General features: G+C 35.3%; 1 protein-coding gene across 6 annotated transcripts in view; it reads right to left on the bottom strand.

Moving 5' to 3' along the window:
* ppp1r9a (protein phosphatase 1, regulatory subunit 9A) overlaps nucleotides 1-17,611 on the bottom strand; it is a 70,969-nt gene that overhangs the window by 4,397 nt on the left and 48,961 nt on the right. For 3 of the 6 annotated variants that reach the window (XM_051135935.1, XM_051135934.1, XM_051135936.1), the window contains exons 10-20: nucleotides 14,596-14,692; nucleotides 11,929-12,076; nucleotides 8,541-8,593; nucleotides 7,672-7,759; nucleotides 7,420-7,471; nucleotides 6,075-6,134; nucleotides 5,197-5,245; nucleotides 5,017-5,061; nucleotides 3,942-4,061; nucleotides 3,736-3,759; nucleotides 1,038-1,220 (exon numbers count right to left, since the gene is read on the bottom strand). In XM_051135935.1, the coding sequence (XP_050991892.1) occupies nucleotides 1,038-1,220; nucleotides 3,736-3,759; nucleotides 3,942-4,061; nucleotides 5,017-5,061; nucleotides 5,197-5,245; nucleotides 6,075-6,134; nucleotides 7,420-7,471; nucleotides 7,672-7,759; nucleotides 8,541-8,593; nucleotides 11,929-12,076; nucleotides 14,596-14,692 (919 nt within the window). The remainder of the gene's footprint in view (nucleotides 1-1,037; nucleotides 1,221-3,735; nucleotides 3,760-3,941; nucleotides 4,062-5,016; nucleotides 5,062-5,196; nucleotides 5,246-6,074; nucleotides 6,135-7,419; nucleotides 7,472-7,671; nucleotides 7,760-8,540; nucleotides 8,594-11,928; nucleotides 12,077-14,595; nucleotides 14,693-17,611) is intronic. The other 3 variants (XM_051135937.1, XM_051135938.1, XM_051135939.1) reach the window with 3 other exon arrangements.

The following is a 17,611-nucleotide window of genomic DNA, read 5'->3' as shown; positions in this document are numbered from 1 at the left end:
TTCTTCTCTTCTATGTTAGTCTTCGATGTATGTTCATCAAAGTACCATGACGTATAAGTAAAACATCCATCTCTCTTAGTTCATTGTCTTAGTTCATTGTATGGTTCATTGAACCATATTCTGGTTCAAATAAGTAAGGCTAGGCAAAAAATTGCAAGTCATCATCTCTGTCAAAATCTTCTGACTAGTGTTGCCAAATCTGTGGTTTTCCTTTGGAATTGGGTTACTTTTTACACTGTTGCCTCAGGTTGTTTTTCATGTTGCAGGTTAAAATGATCCCAATAACGTGATATTTATCCCCTGGAATGTGAATTTTACTAGGGGAATTCCACCAAAAATGTATTCTGAAAATTTATTTTCCCCCCCGAAATGTGATTTTTACCAGGAGACCCACTTCAAACCGCGACTGGGCTAGTTTTAGCAATTAGGCGGGTTTTGTTGTGAAAACCCGGCAACCCTGCTTCAGACATGTGTACAAAAACTGTTTTATGTACAGCCTGCGTCTTTCTCGACTCGTGTAAACAAGGCGCAACACATCCGGGTTCTATGTAAGAAAGCCAGCTCCTGCATCACCAGAATAACACGCATACATCATGGTACTGTCCTGAACGTGCGTCGAAGACAGACACAGAAGAGAAGAAATTGTTGAATAAAGTTATTTTTGTTTTCTTTGTGCACAAAAAGTATTCTCGTAGCTTCATAACATTACGGCTGAACCACTTTTAATGATGTTCTTACCACCTTTCTGGGTTTCAGTTGCATTGCTGTCTAAGCAGGGCCAGAAAGCTCTCGGATTTAATCAAAAATATCTTAATTTGTGTTTCGAAGATGAACAAAGGTCTTACAGGTTTAAAATGACATGAGGCTAATTAATGACTGAATTTTAATTTTTGGGTGAACTAACCCTTTAATGATGTTAAAAGTCATCTGTTGATCACTGACAATTTGTATTTTTGCCATCTTACATTCATCATTTGCTTGATTTTCACCATACGCAATAGTAACGATAGTGAGTTAACACACTAAATTATCCTCACCTTGAGTGCTGTGCTGTCCAGTTTCAGTAGCTGTTCTCCATCTACATTCTTGGCAGTGAAAAGAGAGACATACTGTTCCAGGTTCAGACCCATGAGCCAGCATGACACCTGTTGACACGTCCATTCAGTCACACTACGGTTCTGCCACTGGTACGGCTTCGGAGGAGGACCGTCATCTAGAATCTAACACACACATGCAACACTAGCTAGGCAAGGTCACATAGTCATCAGCACGGATGAATAATTCACGTAGATCGGCTTCTATGAATTTTACATGAATTTCAAGAAAATCATTACAGTATATAGAGTATACAGAGTATACAGTATACAAAGAAAAAATATCATTAAAGGGGACATCGGATGCCCATTTTTCACAAGTTTGTATGATTCTTTAGGGTCTTTGTGAAATGTCTGCAGCATATTTTGGTTAAAATTCCTCAACGGTCGTGTAAAACAACACCTTTTTACCTTGTCAAAAACAGCTCTGTTCACAGCAACCTGTTTCGGTGGTGATGCATGTCTCTTTAAATGATAATGAGCTTTGCTCACCCCACCCCTCTCTTCTGTTTATTTGTGTATTTGGTGGTGCATTACCATCAAAAACAAAACTAATCCACTGCGTCCTCAGTGGCTTTGATATCTGAACACTCTTGTTTTCACTTTTACATCCTGCATTGCTTACAAGATGTTGTCGCTACAGCTGCTCAAGTGTGGAGAAAATGGTGGACTGCCTACAACTGGCTGATGGTGGAAATATACTAATACAGGACAGTCCGTCAGCGGTTGTAGGCGGGACCTGAGCAGTATGATGTCACACTGCTCTGAAAATCAAAACAGCTTGATACTTGAGACTGTTTAGTTTTTTGGGGGATTAAAAAATGGATTTTTATCATTTAGGGTGGTTGTGTCCACACACTGCTAAGACACATTTACATGCAAATTAGTGTTGCACGATATACCGGTGCTTAAAAAGTATCACAATACCCTGCTTTTAAAAATGGTATGATTCCACATTTTACTAGTACTTTAAGAATGCATTTTAATAAGAGCCGTATTTCTGCATGTTTGTGTTCGTGACTGGCGCAGACGTGCAGTTTTGTTTACTACACACATATGTGTGACGCTCGTTGTGTTTTCAGCCTCTGCCACCTCAATATATGAGTACATGAACACATGAACAAAATCTCTAGAACTGCTCTGAGAGTCACTTCATGAGCATTTTACTGTTTCTTTTGCGGAAAACTATCGTCATATAATATACAAACAGAAACCTAAAGGTCTTTACAGCAACCCGTCAAAATAAGAGTTTGGTTTAACTTGACAGTCAGAAATATATTAATATATTACATAATGTAAAGTTAGTACTACTACTAATTAAAATATTATTCAAACAATGTTTAAGTAATATTTACCATAAAAAAATATTTACCAGAATTAATTTACCAGAAAACTGTAAATACATAACACAGTATTTCTGAAAAAAAGAAAGAAATAGCCTATAATAAATTAAGTCTGTATCACATCTAATTATTTCCTTATAAATTAATAAGACATGCTTTTGATTATTAAAATGTAATGAAACAATTAAAATAGAATCCAGAAAATTAATGGAAAACAGAGATTAACAAACAAAACTGAATGAAAAAAAAATATTAAAACGTACTTCATAGGGCCTTAAAAACATGTAATTTTTAAACTTTTAATAATTTGCTGTTAAATTCTGCAAGTTTCATCATTACAATTAATTAGACATGCTTTTTGATAAATATCTTTTTAATGCAACCATTAAAATAGAGTCTAGAAAATTTAAAATGGAATTTAGGAAAAAACAAAACAGATTTCATAGGACTGTCACACCCCTGGACTTTCTAGTTGGTTTCTCCCATCATCTCCCCTGCAGTTCTGTGTATTTTGGTTTCTCCCTCATTGTCAACACCTGTGTCTGTAATCAGTCTGTGTGTATATATAGCATGTGTTTCCCTGCTTGCTTTGTTGGACGTTAATGTTACTACCCTGTGTTCCTGTGTCTCCTGTGTTCCCTGTTGGATTTATTAAATACCTTTCGTTTATTTACGTCGTTGTTCGTGTGCTTCGTCTGAGCGTGACAAGGACCCTCTTTATTTCATTTGTGTCTTTGTTTTATTGTAGTTGTCCTTTAATTTGTTACTGGCATCTAGGTTCTTATTATTAATAACAAAGATAAAATAACAAAAAATGACTGTCATGCTATAAATTGTTGTTGTGAAATAAAATGACTATATCATGAAATAAGACTTGGCTATATCCATTAAGCTAACATACCAATATCGCAAAGATCTCTACATACCTGTAGGCTCGGTAGTTGTTCACCATAATCCCGTGTAGTGGCACTGGCATGTTATTATTATTTATTTATTTATTTTGTTTTAATAGATAAAATAACTATGATCTCCATTTGGATCATCTATTATTCAATTACTTTTCCTGTTCTATGTTTTTTTTTCCGTAGTATCGGTTCAGTAGTAGTATCGTGATATTTTAGTCAGGTATCGAAGTCAAAATTTTGGTATCGTGACAACACTAATGCAAACACAATGTAAAAGTGAATTTTGCATCCAATGTCCACTTTTATAAAAAAGTTGTTAGATCACAAAGCACATGCAAGAAATTCAAGACTAAATATAAGAATTCACTCAAACTCATTAAAACAATGTCTCACCTCATCTTCAATCATATCCACACTCTAATAAACGCAGCGTAAAGACAAGAAAAACACACACTGAACCCGAAAAAGCCTTTGCTGATCTTTCCAGGCAGATTAATTTAGCATGCAAGTGATCCTTTAGATATAATTCAATTAAAGAAAGTCATACAGGTTTGGAACGAAATCTTGACATCAGGCTGCAAGTGTACAAACAAACAAACCTCATCTGAGGAGAGCATTAGCGTATGCGATCGGCCGGACATCTTGGCGTCAGTCAAGACGCCACTGATCTCTGTGGAGCTAGTGCTGCTGAGGCTGATGTCATCAGTGACACCAGGACCCTAGAAGACAAAGACAGAAATACACCTGTAAGACACACTAGTTATCTGATTGACACATTTACCCGTGTATCATTTTGATTCGCTTGAATTGTTTCTCTATTACTTGGAGGGTAATCATTTTTCCTTGATTCTGATTGTTTTATTGACTTTGACAAAGAATTATCAGTGTAATTACTATTGATTGACAGTTAAGCCAATTAAGTCTCTTAAGATTAACAAGACAAAAGCAGACATGCACACCAGACAAAATGCTTTGTGTACACCGATACTGTCACTCATATGATGATCGTAATAATTTGTCACCGAGTAAATTCATTTGCATTTGTAAATGAATGCATTTAGGGAAAGTCTTTCAACATAATGCGTAATCAACGAACATTTGAATATGATTCTGGTCAGATGTTCCGAACACAAGGTCACAGTTTCACAAATCAATGGCATTATGTTCACCAGTTGTTTTTCTCTGTAAAATCTTGCTGAAGAGCTTAGAGTTTCTCAACGTCAAACACTTTTGTCCCTGTAGAGACCATCCACACAGATGAGATGGACATGTTTACCAGTCTGCTTGTCTCAAACACCTCAAAGTCTGTGAGAGGGATTCTGAACTGAATATGAAAATACTCTGAATATGTTGTCCTGCATGATTATTTCAAAGCTAATTGAATGCCTTGACTCAGCAGGAATTGCAGGCCATGGTTTTTCTGATGTCTGGACTTAATACAAGATTTTTTGATCCCAGGAGCCTGAGCAACAGAGCAAGGTCACATTTATTATAAGATGAGTCAGAATACATGCAGCTGAATGAAACTCCCCAATTTTAGGATCAAATTGGTCTGTTTAGATTTGTAAAACTCTATAATTCAACAATAGTGCGCAACTACTGTATGTCTACAACTAAAATCAGAGAAACATCTGATTAGCCTTGGATCGGAGCAAACAAGACGTGTTACAGTACCACATAATATGAATAGGAAAGGAGGCGTGGCCAGGAAAAAGACTTCTGTTCAAGGGAAATGCAACACACCAGAGGGAGGTTATTAAACAGGCAGTGAGCATTCATATTTTAAACAACTAAAACAATCTAAAATATATATATATACACACAACACATACACATCTGTGTGACTTTTCTTACCTTGCTCTTGCATCTTTCAGGGCTGTTCTCTCCTGAAGGTTCTGTGGAGCTAAATATAGGGGACTGGTTATTCAAGCATACACAATGACTGAAGGACTGGTACATGGCACAGATGCTGACAAAAGCTGAGAGAGATCATACTCACAGGCGAGAGCTGCATTTATATCACTGCTTTACAGACTTACGGTTCGGCCTTAATTTATGTTTTTCTTACAAATTTCCATTGTTAAAAGTTCATTGCAATTCATGGTTGGAATCCAGGGAATGTGATGCTGTGGGATATAACTGGTCATCTGTATATTCCCAAAGGGTATACAACCTTTATTTAGCCTTGCATCTGCTGAGCAATTCTCTTAAATCATCGATTAAGCAATTCTTTGAATCATTGAAGATTCATTCAAATGCAAAATGTGTGTGTATGTCCTGCAGTTTGGCACAGCTGAGACGTTCAGACTAGACCGTATTAATTAGATGTGTAAGCTCAAGAAAAATGAAATGAGGATAAAAGGTTTGCACATTAAATCCAAGGACGAAATCTTAACAAAACCTAGCCGAAAAGCCAAAAAGTGCTCAGTAAAAGGAAAATTTGTGTTTCTTTTTTACAAGTCTCTAAGGACACATGAGTATATTTTGACCTCAATGCAGATTTTGTATTTTTTTTCCCTTGGATTCAGTGTGGAGGCTCTTGTGTCCTTTTATTCATCTTGCAGTCTAGGAGACCTCAGTTTTAAAGCACAGCTGAGCACGTATTTTATGATTTATGAGATTTAAGTTACAATGCATTTATACCGAGATTACTATGAAAAGGATTTCAAAAATTTCACAGATGGGTAGGCTTTATGTAACCACTTATATTAGGCATTTGGTTCTTTATTTACCTTTTGCCAGAAGATCCTTTCAGATCCTGCTCTTTCCCTTTAGTTTTCCTCAGAGAAGATCTGAAAATATTACAAGAAGCTTGTTGCGATTTCCGACAAGAGAATTTCCATCAGTAATATACACAGTTTCTTTATTAAAACTACACTAATAATCAAAAGTTTGCTGTCAATAATATTTTTGTTTATTTTGTTATTATAATTTTTAAAAATAAATAAATACTTTTATTCAGAAAGGATGCATTAAATTGATTATATTGGTGCCCTGATTTTGAACTTCCAAAATGTAGTTTAAATGCAGCTTCAAAGGGCTCTAAATGATCGCAGCCGAGTAAGAAGGGTCTTATCTAGCGAAACGATCTGTCATTTTTTTTTTCATTAAATAATTTTTTTATACTTTATAAGAACAAAAGCTCATGCAGCACAGGCTCTGATGCTACGTACTATTGAATCACGTCGAAAGGTCACGCGGAACTACAGACCCAGTGCTTACAAAGCGAACGCGCGAAGACTAAGAAAGTGCAAGTAAGTCAAACGCTGTTTACAAACAAAAAGGTACAACGATGTCCTCCTCTCAAATTGTAGGAGAAAATAAGATGGAGTTTTTTGCCATACTCAGTACACAGACGATGAACTTACAAGTGATTCGTAGTAGTGATGGAAAGTTCGGATCATTTTACCGACTCGGACCTTTGAGTCGCGTTCAGAAAAATTAACGAATCTTTTTTTCCGAGTCATTTCGTTCATTTTAGCAAAAAATAATAAGATGTTACGTGTTACTTCCCTAACACATCTACTGCTTACACAAACGGTGATCACACTACAAACAAGACAAAACTATAATGCTATAACAAACATATCTTACAAGTTTTCGGGTTTGAGTCGTTCGTTCATCACTTGACAGCCCCATAGGATGAACGAACGACTCGAAAAACCTGAAGACTCGAAACAGGTGAACTAATTCCAGTACAGAACCTAACAGGATGTTGCACATGCGCGACTGAACGAATCACTCCCTGAGACGACTCATTCTTCCCAAATCACATTAAAGATTCGTTCATCACTAATTCGTAGCATCGTGGACGCACATCCCAGAGCCTGTGCTACACAAGCTTTTGTGCTTAAAAAATATACAAATTTTTGTTTTTCAACAGAAATGACCAATCGGCAATCGGAGAACATTCCTGGAATGTTTTCCTCAAAAATCTTAATTTCTTTGGATTCATCTTGGATGACATGGGGGTGAGTAAATGATCAGGAAATTTTTATTCTGGAAGTAAACTAATACTTTTGTGTCTTTTCCATTAATTCTGACTTTTACATAAAGCTCTACTTTTATACATCTTACCCCAAGTCTAGTAGTTTTTTGCCAGATTTCTCATCTCGACTTGCTGAAGAGCCTGTAGAAAAATCAGGTAGAGATAATTAGCATTCAACAACATTTACTGTGCAGGAGCCATATTCATTACTACAGGTGTTCCTCCTGGTATGTTATCTTTTCTTTGGGGACTTTCCCTTATTGTGTCTCTCAGGCCTTAAGCATAATTCATTAGGCCTGTAATTGAGCTCTAATCAGGTATTAATGGTTTGGTGCATTTACCCTCATTATCAGGTCCCTGCTGAGGCTGCGGGTGCCTGAGCCTGGCCTCTGTGGCACCGGCCACCCTGGAGGATTGAGGCCCAGAGCCCTACAGACAGCAACAGCGAGAGAAAGAGAGACAGAAGTGTTAACCATCCAAAAGAAAGCTCTTTGTAACAATAAGCTGTTTCCTGTCAGTTTTTGCTGACCCAACAGTACTTCCTTCTGTTTCTCTGTAGAGACGTATTATGGTTATTACAGACACTTACAATGGCTAAATACAGTGTGGCTTTTGATTCTGAGAGAGGAAACACTGTAAATAATGTTTACTCAGGAAACCTAAAAAAACTGAAAAAAAACACCCTCACCCAAGAACTACTGATGGAAAAGAAAACTAATTCTGAGTAAAAAATAAATAAAGTTACAACTATGACCATGAATACAACATGAATGCATTTAAAGGGATAGTTCACTCAAAAATGAAAATTCTGTCAGTAATTATTCACCCTCATGTTGTTCCAAACCCATAAGACCTTCGTTCATCTTCAGAACACAAATTAAGATATTTTTGGTAAAATCCGAGAGTTTTCTGAATCGTTTTCGTTCTTTTTTTATAAAAAATATCTTTATTTTTTGTTCCAAAGATGAATGAAGGTCTTACGGCTTTGGAATGACATGAGGGTGAGTAATTAATGACAGAATTTTCAGTTTTGGGTGAACTATCCCTTTAATGTTAATGGAGTATTTTGTAACCACAGAAACCTGACATATTCTACACATACTCGTGAATTAAGTATGAACTTAGAATTGACTTACACTCTATATTCATCTGGCTTGAATGTCCTGTACCTGAATGAGAGGTGTTTGGTGTGTGTGAAAGTGAGTCTTACCCTATCGTTTCTCTCAGGGTGAGTTCCGCTGGTTCCCGTCAGCTCACCCAGTTCTAGCACACAAAAGAATAAAAATATATTTCTTGAGCACCAAAACAGCAGATGTGACACTGAATAAATTCTAATTATTTAAAATGTGTAGATATATAGTTGAGGGCAAAAGTTTACATACACCTTGCAGAATCATCAAAATGTAAATTATTTTACCAAAATAAGAGAGATCATACAAAATGCATGTTATTTTTTTATTTAGTACTGACCTGAATAAGATATTTCACTTACAGTAAAAGACGTTTACATATAGTCCAAAAGAGAAAGTAATAGTTGAAGTTTTAAAAATGACCCTGTTCAAAAGTTTACATACACTTGATTTTTAATACTGTGTTGTTACCTGAATGATCTACAGCTAATTTTTTGTTTAGTGATAGTTGTTCATGAGTCCCTTGTTTGTCCTGAACAGTTAAACTGCCCGCTGTTCTTTAGAAAAATCCTTCAGGTCCCACAAATTCTTCATTTTTTCCCCCACATTTTTGTGTATTTGAACCCTTTACAACAATGACAGTATGATTTCGAGATCCATCTTTTCCCACTGAGGACAACTGAGGGACTCATATGCAACTATTACAGAAGGTTCAAACATTCACTGATGCTCCAAATGATGTATTAAGAGCCGGGGGGTGAAAACTTTTGGAATTTGTAGATCAGAGTAAATTTAACTTATTTTGTCTTCTTGGAAAATGCAAGTATCTTCTGCTGCTTTGAAGGGCAGAACTAAATGACAAAATAAATGATCAAATAAATGCAGACTTGGTAAGCCTAAGAGACTTCAAAAACATTTAAAAAATGTGCTGACCTAAACTGCATTCTATGCTAAACACAGCGCGGTGTAGGAAAAGTATGTACATTTTTCTAATAACTCATAATGTCTATGTACATAACCTGGAGCCCAAACTGTGAAAAACACTCACATAGTGGCTTTAACATAAGAAAATACATCTTCTGGCCCAGTGGCCCAGTCAGAGCTCTGACCTCAACTTGACTGCGCCGACCTCTAGAGAGCGCTGCACACTAGACAGCACAAGAACTGTAGCTATACTGAAAGAGGAATAGGGCAAAATTCCTCCCAACCATAATGCAGGCCTGATCTGCGATTATGGGAAACGTTTGGTGGAGGTTTAGGGCGGGACAACCACAACTTTTTCCAACATTCTTTTTTTTTCCATCTGGTACTGTGCATATTTTCATAGTGTGTTCAGTACATACATGAAATCATATCATTGTTTCAGTGTTGCTTGAGCAAATGGTGTTTGTCTTTTGTTTTGATTTTGATCAAATTTTATAACCAAAGTCACATACTTTTCACATTTTCCTGCAACTGTAGTTCCCACTGCTCATTTAACTAAGATAGGAGAAAGTATTTTAACACAAAAAAAATGTTTCAAGCAAAAAAAGGACAGCAATACACTATCAAATATCAAGTGCTTTGGCTGATGAAAACATATAATCCTACAACAGACTTCTGGCTAGGTTGTTTATATGAAACAATGTCCCGTAGCGCCATATGCTATTTATGGATATTTGAAATGAAATGGGCTCTTGTTGGAAAAAGGGCTGAGAGGTTTCCTGCAGAAGAGCCTTTCAGTGAACTGAGGCCGTCCCTGTGGCAGCACTTCCTCGTAATCTGCCTCATTCAGTCACAATGTATCCAATCAGCTTCCCAGTGCTGTCCACTCTTATCACAGTGATCACAGTGGATTCAGAATAGGCAGATTTGAAGGGCCAGTGCACCCATTACTACTGAGTGTGTGAGGTGTGAAACATCAAGTGCCTGAGATGAACGATGCTGCTTTAATTTCATTAACAAACCTCAGTTGTGCGCAGCTGTCAAAGCGAGAGAGGGTGTAGAGGCATTGATGCAAATTGGTTATAGAGTTTATTACAAAGAGACACTGTTACATAACAAGCAGAAAGTGGTCACAAGTGAGGCTATGAGTAACAGAAGTATTTTTTGAATATGTTGCACTGTTATTTCCCTGGATTTTGTTTGTTCTGCTGCCAGTGTATTGCAAATAACGTATAAATAATTTTCACGTTAATTAATATTGTTGTTATTACTAATATTATTATCAAATTATTTTTATTCAACTATTATTTTGTTTAGTAACTATTATTAATAACTATTATAACTATTATTATTATGTTACATTTCTACTACTAATATATTTTATATTTTTTTATTTAAAAAATAAAACTAATGATAATAATAATCATCATGCATAATACAATCATTTAAAAATATTTAAAATATTTATTTTTATTAATTTTGCATAGTTTGTAAATTTTTGTTTGTAATATTTTGTTTTATTTAAAAATCAGAAGAATTATTTTTATTATTAAATGTGTATGTATGTATATATATATATATATATATATGTTATTATATTATGCATCATGATGAAATAGTAAGAATAATATATTATTCATATTTTTCTCATCATAATATGCATAATACAATCATTTTTACATATTAAAAATATATTTTTTGTGTTATATAAAATAAAAAACAATGATAATAATAATAATTATAATTACTTTTTTATTATTAGCTCATCATCATGCATATTACAATTTAAAGTACTAAAAAATATATATTTTTATTGTATATTAAATATTCTTGTTAATATTTTGTTTTATTTAAAAATGGAATGATTATTATTAAATGTAAAATTATTGTATTATGCATGATGAAAAAAATAGGAAGAATATATTATATTATCATCATAATGCGTAATACAATAATTTATAAATATTATAATTTTTTTTTATTTATATTTATATATATATATATGTATATATAATATTTATAATTACTGTATTATGCACAATGATGATGATAATAAAAATAATATATTTTTTCATATTGTTATCATCAATGTATAATACAATCATCTACCATTATTATTATTATTATTAGCTCATCATCATGCATAATACAATTTTTAAATACTAAAAATATATATATATTTTTGTTATATAAAAATTAAATAGTTATTATTTTATTACTTATATACACACACACACACACACACACACACATACATACATATATATATATTTTTTTTTCTTTTTAATTATTGTATTATTCATATTATTATCAATATTTTGTCATTTTAGATGGAGTTTCTTAGACCACAAGACATGTCAAATTCCCAAAAATATTTAATATTAACAATTCCTATTCAGTTGCCTTTTTAACAGCTTGTTTTGATTATTTGTATGAGAATAAAGACCAAAAATCAAAGCAATCTGGCTTTTATTAGATACATTTTAAATTTTAAGTAATGAGTTACTGGGTGAGAGTGTTGAGTTGTGTGTTTCTGTGACTCACCCCCTCCAGCAACACTTCTCCTTGGACACTGTAAGGCCGTCAGTCTTTCAGTCAGCTGGGCTCGGCTCTCAGCACTGTTGTTGTTATTGTTTACCTGGATGCCATTTTGCTTCATCAGCTGCATTAGCTCTGACTCCAGAGTAGCAATCTATACAAAACAATACATGCTATAGTTTTTATACAATATACATATGGATTACACAGTATAGAAGTCTCTTATGAGCACCAAGGCTCCATTTATTTGATGAGCAATATAGTAGAAACAGTAATATTGTAAAATATTCTTATAATTTAAAATAACAGTTTTCTATTTTTACATATGTATCTTTTAAAATGCGCTGCACGCTTGTAATAGTTAGAGTAGTCACGGATCAGCAATCTCCACATAAAACTGATTGTGCAGACCAAACCGTAAGTCATAGAGACTTGAAACTTGGAGGGATGGTAGTACTAACACCACCTACAACGTGACCCAGGCTCACCCAAATCGGCCTGACGGGCGCTACAGCGAAAAAATGTATGAAATCATTCATAACTCCTAAACCGTCAGTCACAGACTCAAGGTCTTGTGTCGTTGGAATCCTTGGCTCATGACAAAAACACACACCTCAGATTTGATCGTGAGCCTGCCGAAATTTTCGGGTATTTCGCATTTTTTGAAAAACCTACAATTGCGAACTAGTCCCGATCAGAACCAAACCAACACAGAAAGATTCTCTGGAGAGTGAATATCAATAATTATCAAAAAAAGGTTTAACATTTGACTCACTGTTGCAAAGGAACGGCAAAATCTTTAAAAGGGGCAGGGCCACGAGGCTATTGGCACCGATGGCAAGGCCACTTTTAGCAAAATGTCTGTAACTCCTGAATGAAATGAGACATGTTCACCAGACTCAGAACATTTATGTAGGAGCTCAATTTGAGGTCACAGGAAAAAAAATCGTGGTGGTGCTATTAGAGGGAAAAAAAACATTTGTCCTATCAACATGAAAATTGGTGTGCACAGCCTTGGCCCAAAGTGCCACATGTGTCTAGAAGGACTTTTGCGTATCTCAAAAAACAAGGCCGACATTGGCCGACGATATTTGAGCACCTGTTAGACAAGGTTAACGGAGGCAGATCGGAACGAAACTCGGTGGGCCTGTTCGACTCACGGCCCTAAAGGTCTGAGAGAAATTTGAAAGAAATTGGCCACTGGAGGCAATGTCGCATTTTTCAAGGGTGTAAACGATTGTACGATGCACGTTTTTTTTGCATATCCACATGATATTCATACAATACAACTCCTCATTCCGGACCACTTTGCCTCTAGAACCACTGCTGTCAATCAAATCGTTTGTTAAATGATTGATAAAATGTAAAAAAAATACTTTTGCAAACTAGTCCTAGGCTTTTCATTCAATATTAAAAAAAACACACAATTCTCTGGACTCTCTAGGCCAATAACTATCAAAAAAAAAAAAAAAAAAAAAAAATGTTGAAATTTACCCTTTGAGGTCATTTAGAAAAGAGGCCAGCCCAAATTTACCCCAAATCCTATAAAGCCTAAAGGAAAACTCAAAACTTCATGAAACCTGCTGAGCACATGCGACAGGTGATTATAAACAAGTATGTAAAGTTTTAAGGGGATTGGACCACAGCTGGCACTATAACAGTAAACCAAAACAAACCCGTTCGACTCACAACCCCGGAGAGAAATTTGAAAAAGATCAGCCACTGAGGGGTGATATCGCATTTTTCAAAGGCGTAAACTATTGTACGTCACATGGTTTTTCACACGTACATGCAATATTTATACCATACGATACAACTCCTCATTCTGGACAACTTTGCCTTTAGAACCACTGCTGTCAATCAAATCATTTATTAAATTATTGAAGATGTAAAAAAACTAAACCAAACTAGTCCTAGTTTTTTCATTCAATCTGGAAAAAAACACTGCAGTACAATTCTCTGGACTCTCTAGGCCAATAATTGTTAAAAAATTGTTGAAATTTAATCTTTAAGTCTGTAAAAAAAAAGAAAAAGAAAAACTCAAAACTTGCTGAGTACATGCAACAGGTGATTCTAAACAAGCATGGCACTATAGCTGGCACTATAACAGTCATAAAGGTTAAAAAAACATAATACTTCTATGGTAAATTACCTGGATTTGCCAAAAGTGCTTTTTTTAAATAAATGATTTATGTGGATACAGGTTAGCTAAATTATGTCTTTTTTTCACATGTGCTTTGCTTGCAGCTATATTTTATTACTGTGATGCAACACACAAAAAGTATTCTCTTAGCTTCAGAACATTACGGTTGAACCACTGATGTCACATGGACTATTTTAACAACGTCCTTACTACCTTTCTGGGCCTTGCCAACGTGTCAGTTGCGGGTCAGAAAGCTCCCAGATTTCATAAAAAATATCTTAATTTGTGTTCTGAAGATGAACGGTCTTCCAGGTTTTGAAAGTCATGAGGGTGAGTAATGAATGACAGAATTTTTATTTTTGGGTGAACTATCCCTTTAATTCTCTTGCTCAGTTGCAATATACGTCTTCTATGCGGGCTCACAAACTGAATAATGCAAGCAGACTTTGGATGATTTCACAGTTCGAGACAGTTGCTATGAAATTCAGTGAAGTGCACTGACGTGTGTGTGTGTGTGTGCAGATAATTACCCTAACTTGAAGACTCTGGATTTCAGCCAAATGAGCCTTTTCCGCCTCCTCCAGCCTCTTCTTCTCTGCATCCTCCCTCTGAGCAAACTCCATCTCTCTGAAAGAAAGCAAAGACAGAGATTTGGCAAAAGGGCAATAATGTTTGTGTACATATATGGGCTGAGACGGATTTGCGTGGACCTATTAGTCTATTTCGAAGTTCTTCGAATCTAGAGCAGAAACCCTCATTATCAAGCAAATAACAAAAAACAAATCCATCAAACTACTGAGAGACTCCTCGTACAATGGAGTGCCATGACTGCTTACTCAGGCTTGACAGCATGGATAGACAGCGACTCCGCAGTTAACTATAGCAATAATGCCTGAAGGGAAACCACAATTAAAGGCAGTCAGGCTCCAGAGGAGAAGAGTTGTGATCGAAATGACCACAGAGATCAGCTCACAGCATCACACACTCTGCCGCTCACGCTTTTAGGCTTGAGAAATGCACTCTGCGATTCTCACAAACTTCAGCCACACAGACATTATGAAGATTAAACTCACAGTTCGCAATTATAAAATCGCAACATATCTTTTCATTTAAAACCTAAGCTGCATTTAAGTACAAAATCTATCCTGTTGAAATGCACTTTGAATCTTCTAGCTTTACCATTCTAATCAACTAGCTTCACCAGCTACGTCAGCATATACTTGCTCCAGCATGACAACTGTTTTACAGACTTTGCATATAAACAGCTACAAGCCATTTCTTGTCACTAGGGCTCTGTGCCAAAACCTAGAGAGATGCCTATGTACAGAATCACAAACACAAAGGCTGTTACAAAAAATAGGTTGCATAATTATGCAGATTATTAAGACTTATTTTTGTTCAAATTTAACAAGACGTATCATTTGTGGAGAAGCCAATCCTACAATGCACTGCAACATCCATCCTAGATTGTGGGCAAAGTGACATAAATGTTAAAGATAAATTAGTGCTGTCAATCAATAAAAAAAATTAACTAATTAATAGGGCTGCCTTCCAATAGTCAATGAGTAGAGGCTTGGTTTGACCAAAAGTTTAATGTTAACCTAGAAAAATGTGTGCTATTCAAGTGTCTGTGTGGAGTGTGGAAGCTGAACAGTAGCACACACTGCATGACAGATGGATGCGCTGGTGCAGTCACTTGCACTTAAAATACTCTGTCATTTTTATCATACAGATAGAGTAAAACATCTTTCAAATCTGTAAAGACGCCATGTTTATTTATGCACACCCAGAATAACAACAAAATGTTGCGCTTTTGTAAAATAATTAAAGTGCACAGGATGCGCTCTCTGTGAACTTGAGAAAACATTGAAAACTCTTTGTATACTTGCCTTACAGGCATGAAAAAATATCTACAGAGAGAAATGTCTACTTTTAAATAATCCAATTCAAATAGAAAACAAATATTCTCAGATTATGTAATCCGTATGAAACATGCAAAGAGGTGCATCACTACATCGAAGATGAGTCAGTGTTGCCGACTTTATCTCTTAAGCCAAAAACAAAGAAAGCACCAGTTTATTAATAAATTAATAAAACGTTAATACAGCCTCTTTACTGTTTTTCCCTGACACATTCATAATCATTACTTCTGCCGGTGCGCTGTGGAAAGCTTTTTTTGTGTGCACTTCAGCATTTAATAGGCTATGTAGGCAATTAAAGGCTCATTATTATGATTTAATGGCTTAATAATAAGCCATTATAAACATGCGATTAGTCGACTAATCTCATAAAATGTATGACTATTGGTCAACCAATCTTAAGTCAAGGGCAGCCCTACTAATTAATCACACATTTTTTTCTGAAATTAATCATGATTAATCGCAATTAATCCCACCTAACATTAAATCTATTTTTATATTGCAATAATTCCACATTCAATCTTCAGATTAATGTAGAAACTACATAAAGACAGTATGTTTTTAATATTTGTTCAGTTTTTATATGAATGAGGGTGAGTACCACTGATACCAATATTACTGATGTCTCTAGAAAATTGTTTTTTCCCTAATATTTAAGGACTGACTTTAGTCATTTAACATTAGAATATAATTAATAGCTATCAATTCTAACATTTACTGGACTTAAAAAATAACTTCTTATTTAAGTGAACTCAAAACAATCTTCACATAAACCCATTATTCATTTGTGCCCTTCAGCAAGTAGGAAATATACAGAAATTGAAAAAAAAAATAAATAAATCAAACACTAAATAATAAATCAAATACAGATGAGTCCTTAAAGTTATTGATTTCCTCTTTTTTCTTTTGTTCTTTAACAAACATGACAGCAGCTGGGTTATTAGGTTATTTGGCTGCTATTACTTTAAGAGCCGCCGTTGCTAAACGTGACGCGTATCTGACACACATGCTCGTAGTTTAATTTGCGCTTTAATATGAAATGATACAGGCTACAGTGCATGCCACCGCATTTGTGTGTGCAATTGAAGTGCATGTGCTACAAGCACAGAATTGCAGCTGACAGGACAGGAAAATTAGTTTTTACTGACATATGGCCTGACAAAATCTCATCTGACCACAGTTCACAGTTGTTCTAATGAAGCTCCCTCGTCACCTGTACCTTCTGTACATGTACATTCTGCAACTAAATAAACACACTTCTTGTCAAGAAAAAAATGAGATAGTTGTGCTACTGGTGACAATGAACCAAACCTTGAACATTAGAGTGTATACCTATAAGTGTTTCCAATTTGGGTTGCCTATGAGGTTCCATTATGATTAGGATGCTACCTAAGATGCCAGCTACCTATGTAAGTAGCAGACAGCAAGCGAACTAACAGAGTTTAAGAAAACCGCTAGTTTAAAAACTCAGAAGATCTTTTGCTGCCATTTATGGTAATGAGCTCATTTTGTGGTCTTTTGTGATAAAACAGCCACCATATAATCAAGATCCTTTTCTTCAGCACTGCACTGGTATCATAATTACCTAAAATGTAATTAGTAATCTCTATGAATTCTCTTATGTTTA

Source organism: Labeo rohita, chromosome 19 (assembly GCF_022985175.1).
Source record: "Labeo rohita strain BAU-BD-2019 chromosome 19, IGBB_LRoh.1.0, whole genome shotgun sequence".
Classification (NCBI taxonomy): Eukaryota; Metazoa; Chordata; class Actinopteri; order Cypriniformes; family Cyprinidae; genus Labeo; species Labeo rohita.
This window is presented reverse-complemented; position numbering and strand designations above follow the sequence as displayed.